An 8,521-nucleotide genomic window follows, 5' to 3' on the forward strand; every position below is an offset into this window, starting at 1 on the left:
TTCATTTTTAATCTTGACTCCTTAGCGTTCGGAGCTCCGATATTTCAAAATATATCATTCATTTTTATTAATAATTATTAAATATTCGCGCTTTATAAATATATATATTTGTATTTATTATTTTGTGTCTCTCACTATTTTAATAATAATGGAGTGTCAGTATTGTGCAAAAATGTTTTTACGGGGGGACTTTAAGGAACGTCATGAACGTGCTTGCGCCACAAATGAGCAATCTCGTAGTAAGTTTTTAAGTCTACAAACATTCAAAGTTTTATTATTTATAAAACAATAAAAGCTAATAAGGGCAAAGTTCAGTTTTAAAAATATTGTTTTTTTTTTCTAAGAAACATATATGAAATTAACGGACAGGTTGAGTCCTGCATCAAAGGTGGGAGGTATGAATCACCTTATAAAGAGACACATGCAAGAGAGAGAGGGAAAACAAGCACGCAATTCTAGTGGCTAACTATAAGTGACGTCATAGAGTGGGGGGGGGGGACATCCGTAACGGTAAAGTAGTGAAGCTTGTAAGGTAATTCGTCATATGCCCACAGCTCGAGAGGTTAACTTCATACTTCAAAGGTAAGTAATAATACTTTTTTTAAAGAAACAATATATTGATAAATGATGTGATACTTTCATATAATATTCTTCTTTTAGATGTCTAAGTTGGCAAGCTTTTTGAATGATGTGAATACAAGGTCTGCGGGCATTGGCAAATTATCAGATCTAAGAACCGGATACTCATACGAAGTGAAGCAATTCGAAAGAATCAACACTAAATTTGGAGATGCCATCGTTGCCCATTTACATTATATTGGCCCGACAATGGACTACCCAACGAGGATCTTCCTTCCACGCAGATTTGCGGCAGTGATTACCGATGAAATGGTGGAAGATTACCAACAATCAAAGAAAAAAGTGTTAATAATGTACAAAGGCTTTAATAATGGAAGATATGACATAGAATTTAAATAAAATTTATACTGTGAAAAAAATAATATTATTTTACTTGTATACTTCCTGTAAATAAAAATAAAATGTTTTAATTAATGTTTGTTCATTTGTATTTTTCCTTATCATCAGAAGGATCGATTATGATAATCGATTAATAGTAAAAACATGAAATGCTATTGGTTAACTATAAGTGACGTCATACCCAAGGGTGGGAGATACCAGTTAGTTACTGACCAATACAAACAGGGCATGCTCAGACATGCAAGTTGAGCAATATTAAGCCATATACAAATAATGAGATAAATAAAGAAAAGTTAATTAAAACTTATTTACATTTTATTAATAAGTTCAAAGTTCAATTTACTTTTAACTTCATAATAACAAAAAAAAAAAAAAAACGGTTAAAGCGAAAGAGGCAGCTGGCTACATGTCCAGACTTGTTGGAGCATGTTCAGGTAATCATACGTGTCATCCTATTGAGACTATAACGATATATTCATACAGGTTTGTATAGTTGGTAAACGGAAATAATAAGATATATGCTAATTAGTTACGGTAGCAACAAGTTGTGTCATAATGTTTTAATTTTTTCTATATTTATTCAAAAATATAAATCAAGGGGCTTGCTACAGAGACCTGTCCAGAGAGGTAATCATTTGGAAAAAAAGATGCAATTCTATTGGCTAGTTAGAGTGTGACGTAATTGTGGTGGGGGGTTAATGCTAGTAATAGCTAGTATCGCAGTCCAAATGTCAGTTCGGGTTTAGTTTTCAGTGAGTGTAGGTCGCGTCATCAGCAGCGGAAGCAGTCCAGGTGGAGGGGGTAAGTAAATAATTTTTCTATTACCTAATGTGAGGTTATCCATTTTTATTTAAGTTGAATATTTTTGTGATAGTGGGGGTAATTTAAATACAAAAAAAAATTCATGGTGAGAGGGGTTAGATTTTGTAAAAAATAATTCCAAGTTAAAACATAAGAGTACATTCAAAACTAGAGTAAGCGAGACTACCACTGTGGCCGACTGGTGCAGATGACGTGTCTACCAGCACGAAGGTTGTAGGATCGAATCCCAGGTAAGTAAAAATAATTAAAATAAAAAAATTTACCCTCCTGTCTATCAATCGGCGAGGGGGGTGGAGGTATTTTTCATCGGCTGGTACGAGGTCCGCCATCTTGTGGTCAACAGCTGGTACGAGGTCCGCCATCTTGTGTACTACAGCTGTTAGAAGAGACGCCATCTTGTAGGAGGAGCTAAGGAGGCCAACGAATACGACGACCTAGAGGTGGTAGGAGTGGAGGGGGTAAAGGTAAGTGTCATATAATAGAAGTAGGGCTAGGGTGGGGGGTAAAGGGATGTCGTCAAATACGCTGATTGGTCGATTAAGAAGGGTGGGGAAGGAGTGGGGGTAAAGGTGGTGTCATCGAATTCGCTGATTGGTCGATTAAAAGCGTGGAGTGGGGGGAAGGGGCGTGGCCTAAAGCCCTCGTCGAGTTCGATGATTGGTCAATAAGGAGGGGTGGGGGTAGGGATAGGGGAGGGGGTGGGAGGGGAGGGGATGGCCGCCATTTTGTATTTTAGGTGTGCCAGAACCGCCAAATCCTATCTACTCATGGCATTTAGATCATGGGACCTTGTAGAGAACCCCTCTCTGCCTACTAATACTAACAAGCAAACTTGGTCTGTGAAGACGTCAACAAATCTAGAAAAGCCTCGTTATATCATAATTGCATTTCAAACAATTAAAAAGAATAATGCAGAAAGTGATATGTCTCAGTTTAATCACTGTAGTATATCAAATGTAAAGTTACATCTAAATTCTGAAGTTTATCCTTATGATGATCTCAACATAGATTTTTCCAAGAATCATTTCACGGTTCTTTATTATATGTATCGAAATTTTCAACATAGCTACTATGCTAAAGAAAATCAGTCTCTTTTAAGCAGAGAAGAATTTAGGGATGAAGGACCTATTATAGTTATAGATTGTTCTCGTCAATCAGAGGCAATCAGATCATCTTCAGTTGATATTAGAATAGATCTAGAAACAACGGAAAATTTTAAAGCCAATACAACAGTCTATGCATTAATTTTGCACGATGCTTTAGTTCAATATGACCCATTATCCGGTTTAGTTAGGAGAATATAAGTGGAAGTGGGGAAGTATTTAATTGAGGAAGATTTTGTAGAAGAAATTCAGTTTTCACAATGCGTGCGGCTGTGATTGACTTCCAGGGTTACCTTACTCCTCAAAACTGTTATATCGCCAAGGAAGTGACTATCATAGATTTGGACTACCTTTCAGTGTTTTGGCACTGGTTATTCAAACCCCCACCTCAAGAAGATGCTCAAAATTTATCTGCAAATAAATGGATATTTCACAACCTTCATGGATTAAATTGGTATGATGGAGATGTGGAATATTCCGAATTAAGAAGCTTATGTCAGAAATCAACTGAAAATTTTACCATTCTTTTTGCTAAAGGACTTGAAAAATCTATATTTCTTGAAGAACTTATAGGAAAAGAAGTCTTTGACCTCCAAGATTTTGGCTGTCCATCACTGAAATGTCTCACTTCAACGTTGGAATTCACTAAATGCATCTACCATTGCGGAAGGAAATCCAACTGTTCATTAAAATTTGCAAAAATATTGGTTGATTGGATTTCAAGGAACATATCAAAGGTGGATCTCTACGATGCAAAAATAAGGGAAAAAACATTTAGCCATTGGACTTATCCTCTTTCCTCAGAATTTTTAGCATATCATGGCTTTTTCAAAACAAGAAATCATAGTGTAAAATGTATTTTTTGTGGACTCGAATTAGAAAGTAATATTAAGAAGTGTCCCTGTGAAATTCATAAACTCTATAATCCAGAATGTATATGGTTTGTGAAAAATGGTTTTTTGATTAAATAAAAGATTTTTTTTTCTTAACTGTTATATTTATTTACCTCACAGTCATATCACAATTAGAGATAAATGCCTAAAGGCTTACAATTTTCAATGAAGTTGAGATATCAACAAAGTTTACAATAGGAATTATATAATCATTTTGAATTATACAACGAATATTTTGATTATTATTTATTCTCAAAGAATAATCATAATTGCTCAATGTTAGAGGACCCTTTGGTTTAAATCTAAAGACAAAAATAGTTGAACTGTTTATAAAAGTTAGACATGGAACACCATTCACTATTTCTCTTCCTCTAAGTTTTAAACAGTTAATTGTTGATATGGATGGTATAAATCTCCCTGAATAAAAGTTCTTGGCGTTCACGAAAATGTGATATTCATTGAGTTCTTGTTCTACGGCCACTGCCGCAATATTGAAATTATTAAATATTTGTAAAATTTGTTTAACTGTTTTGATGTTTTCGATTATGGGATGAAAGAAAATTCTTTCAATTATCTGAAAAAAAATTATTAGTTTGATTATTTTTTTGTCACTATTTTTACTACTTCCATTTTTTTTTTTACTCCTTACTTACTTGAAATTTTTCATTGATGTTCATAGAATCAGGCATCATTGAATCCATAGCCTTCTTCGTTTCTTGGATTATATATTACTAATTATTACTACAATATTATATATCAGTGCAAGAGTGAATTAATTTTTTATTACAATAATGATTAAGAAAAAATATAAGAAAACAAATGTTTTTTTTTTATATTTAAATATAAGTCTAATAATATTCACGTAAGGGTTTCAGTGCAAAAACCACAGGCTTTAGTATGTATAAAATCTTGTGAGATGACCCGTTTGTCATCATTTGCGGAAAGAGAGAGTTTATTAACTTCAAGGGAGAAAACATTATGCTCCTTCGATCTAATAGATCTCATTATGGAAATATTTTCAAATAAAATACGTCTGTAATCTTCAAAACTTATCCGTTTAAGAGTAGTTTTCTGAACTCCTTTAGCACGTTTTTTTATATTACCATCAACATTTTCGGTCTTAAGGCAATCACTTCGTTAATTATTTGTCCATTCACTTCATCTTTAAATTTCCCCAACACTTTTTTATTCTTGGTAGAATAGTTGGGGTGCTCGTGAGGATAGTCTGAGGTGTCAAAATGATGTTCCAACTCCCTCATATCTTTGAACACATCTTCTGTACTTATTTTGTATAAGACAGCGTCTGTATCGGTATAGATAAGGCTTAAACGCTCAGGTCCATATTTGTTGAGCATGAATTCATAGTGGAATCCATAAAGAACAGGTTTTGAGATATCAAGTACAGATAATCTAACGTAAATGGGTTTGTTGAAGTATAATTTTGTTTTAGCCATCTGTACTCCAACTAAATTTTCGTCATATATTTTTCTATCAAGAAAATTCGGTTTTGCAATTAATTTTGATAATCTCTTTTCATTATTTACTAACTCGAAGTTCATTCGCTTGCGAACATTCTCCATGGTCTTACCAAAGTTGGCATTATAATACAATTTATATTGATTTTTTTCAAAATTGTTAGCCGCCTTCTTTCTCATATCAGTATTTAACTTAATGTATGGGAGAAGCCATGGAGATTGTTTAAATTGTATGGCTCTGTGAACTTTCGCTAATTTTAATCCATAATCGAGAGCTTGTTTGAGAGCAGTGTAATGTACAACATATCTCCCCCGTTTACCAAGATGAGGAATTAATTTTTTTATATTTGCTTTGCTTCTAGGAGGTACAATTGATTCCGCAAGGAATGGTAGATCATTGTGAAGCAGATGAAGATGTTTAGGATAGTCCACATCCACTTCCAATATGTATCCACATTCAGAATCATCTGGAATGTCCTGAACTCTTATTTCTTCTGGTCGTTCTACCCATCTGAAACCACCGTATGGTAAAAACCTGCTCTGGGCGTCACCATATAAGTTGTTAGCATCATAGTACATGATAAACACGGATTCTTGAGACGGATCGTAATTATGCATGTATCTATTGTTAGCTTTGCAATGTCTTAGTGAAGCTTGACAAATACCTCCTCTTATTCCACGTTCAACCATTAAAATCATATCATAATCCAGTAAAAGTTCTAATTTGACACCGGTTAAACGTAACATCGCATCCCATGCCATTCCTGGTGCTGTGAAATAATGTGCAGGATCAATTTTATGTGTCTCCATTGTTACATTTCTGAAGTTTTGGAAGACATCAGCCAGTAACAAAACATCTGTTTTTAAATAGATATCACTATACTCTCCTAAGGTAGAGCATTCGAAATGATTCCATACCTTCATAGCGTGGTTGTAGTCTTCTTCATCAATGTTACTGTCCATTAATGTGCTATAAAATGCCTCTTTCAGTGGTAAATTGTTTCCTCTAACCTCTCCCAAGAGTTAACGTAATCATATGGGAAAACTCCTTTTCTTAATACAAGCGGTAACTGAGTTTCATTGAAAAATTTTGTTGTTTCTGTGAAACTGTTTTTTGGGAGATATAAAACTAATTGACTTAGACTCTCGGACATAAATCTAAATGAGTCAATGAAACGAAATTTTATTCCATTAATGAATTTGGTGAACGAAATAAAATTTTCCTCTGAGTGGGGTAAAATGTCAATCCTCCCAGGGGTCTTAGCTAATTCTTTGATGATGAGATGTGCGTCATATCCGCTGAGATTATGTATGATAACGGGAACATAGTTGGGCGTCCTACATCGTAAGTTACATTTATTGCAAGCAGGGCCCCTATACGTGCCGGAAATATGACAGTGATTATACACCTTGTGATTATCTTCTGTAAATGTTTGCTTACAGAGATAGCAGATCTTAGCCGCCTTCCATTCTCTCTTTTCTAATTCGTCAATCAGCATTTCTTCATTAATTTTTAAAATCTTGTTAATGGAAAGTGATAAGTCTTTGAGATGGTCTAAGAAATATTGAGCAGCATTACTTCCTCTATACAAGAATGGTTCTTTACTCAACCAAAGATGATCTATTTCGTCGCTAGTTTTAACGTATGTACAAAATGAAAATGGTATATGTTCTTGATATTTCGTTGTGTATGAACTCGCTGGAGAAGGTGTGCATGTATGTATTTGATTTAAAATGCACTCAAAATCTGCATAAATCACAAAATTCACTTTTAACTGATGTTCAACGTTTTTGAATTTAATAATGGGCTCATCAGTTGGGAGTTTAACGGCTACTGGATCATTATCATTGCAATATATACTATGCTCAGTTAATTTCTCAGCCGCAGTTCTCCCATGCTGATTGTCAAAGTGAGTGAAACAACGCTTACATACTTTAATCACACCATTATGTCTAGTCTTTTGATTACGTACTAATTTCTCAAAGTCCTTAATGTATACATAATGGTGTTTTCCGCCATCTTCTAAGAGCAAAAGGTCTCGATGGTCTGGCAATTCTTTGTTCGTAACCTTCAACGGATAAATTGCATCCTCTTCATCAAGTGCAAATACATTTATGGAAATACTATTTTCCTTCTCAAATTTTCTAATCTGATGAAGCGGAGTTGGGAAGGCAATACAGGAAAAATCATAATTGTGAGACATATGCTTATATTTACTAACTCGTTGAGGATCTTTATCAACATATTTAGCTAGCACTGCATATCTGAAACACTGTTCATCATAATTCTCTGGATTTATACAAGCTTTCTTAGCTGCAATCGCGTCAGGAAGTTTTATATAAGTTGACCCTCCCAATGGCTTGTACATATTTATTCTCAACCTCGCGCCATCAACGCCAACTAGTTGCCAGCCACTTTTTTTTAACTGACTTTCTTCCATTTCATTTACTAGTTTCTTGAATTCCTGTTCGAGAAACTCATCGAGATCGGTAGTTGTGTAAACAGCTTTGTTGCGAGTTTTAAAAGCGCGATCGCTCTGCTCTCCAGCTACATTTTCAAAGAGGCATTCAACTACTATGTTAATCTTCAAAGCATGTTTCTTTTCTAACTGAAGTTTAATTAGTTCATTCAGACGGCTTTTAATAGAGTGCAGAAATGTAACCAGGTCTTAAGATTTTAACCTTTCTGAACATGCTGATTCATATTGCTCTGATTTAAGTTTTAAAAGTTGAATCTTGGGTGGTTCCTGACAGTTTTTCTTTAATGTTTGCTGATGTCTTTCAATAGAAACATCCTCATCAACTCTTACTTTCTTGAGAGGTGGTTGTCCAATACAAAAAGATTTATGTCTATCTCTAATATTTTTGCATATTTTGCAAGAGTAACTAACATTACCCTCGCAAAATCTCTCATGTCTTCGAAGATTACTTTTTAAAGTGAAGGACTTACTACATTTAATGCAGTAGTTGGATGACATTATGAAACACACGGTTTTGCATGTAACCCTCACTGACACCGGTCTGAATGAAACAGAACTATTGTGAATTATTATAAGCTTTTTATTATTTTGCTTAGGGAATATCCTCTATTTCCACTGAAAACCTTGGTTATTATTTCGTTATCAGACTTATATTTTTTTATAAAATGTATTAAGCAAATTCTAACTGAAAAGATTTATTTTTTCCAATACCCTTATAAATAAGGGAAAGCGTAAGAGGTTTGTATTTATTAATAACATTTTCGTCGATC

The 8,521-nt window shown here is 34.2% G+C and overlaps 2 protein-coding genes across 2 annotated transcripts; one reads left to right on the top strand and one right to left on the bottom strand.

The window, feature by feature from the left end:
* Positions 1-2,567: 2,567 nt before the first annotated feature.
* LOC141455141 (uncharacterized) lies at positions 2,568-3,104 on the top strand. Its single transcript, XM_074129997.1, has one exon. The coding sequence runs from the start codon at positions 2,568-2,570 to the stop codon at positions 3,102-3,104; it is 537 nt and encodes a 178-aa protein (XP_073986098.1).
* A 1,786-nt stretch (positions 3,105-4,890) lies between these two features.
* On the bottom strand, positions 4,891-6,234 carry LOC141455142 (uncharacterized). Its single transcript, XM_074129998.1, has one exon. The coding sequence runs from the start codon at positions 6,232-6,234 to the stop codon at positions 4,891-4,893; it is 1,344 nt and encodes a 447-aa protein (XP_073986099.1).
* Positions 6,235-8,521: the final 2,287 nt, after the last annotated feature.

The sequence above is a fragment of the Rhodnius prolixus genome, unplaced genomic scaffold (assembly GCF_049639745.1).
Source record: "Rhodnius prolixus isolate KJV_2025 unplaced genomic scaffold, Rpr scaffold_27, whole genome shotgun sequence".
NCBI classification, from domain to species: domain Eukaryota; kingdom Metazoa; phylum Arthropoda; class Insecta; order Hemiptera; family Reduviidae; genus Rhodnius; species Rhodnius prolixus.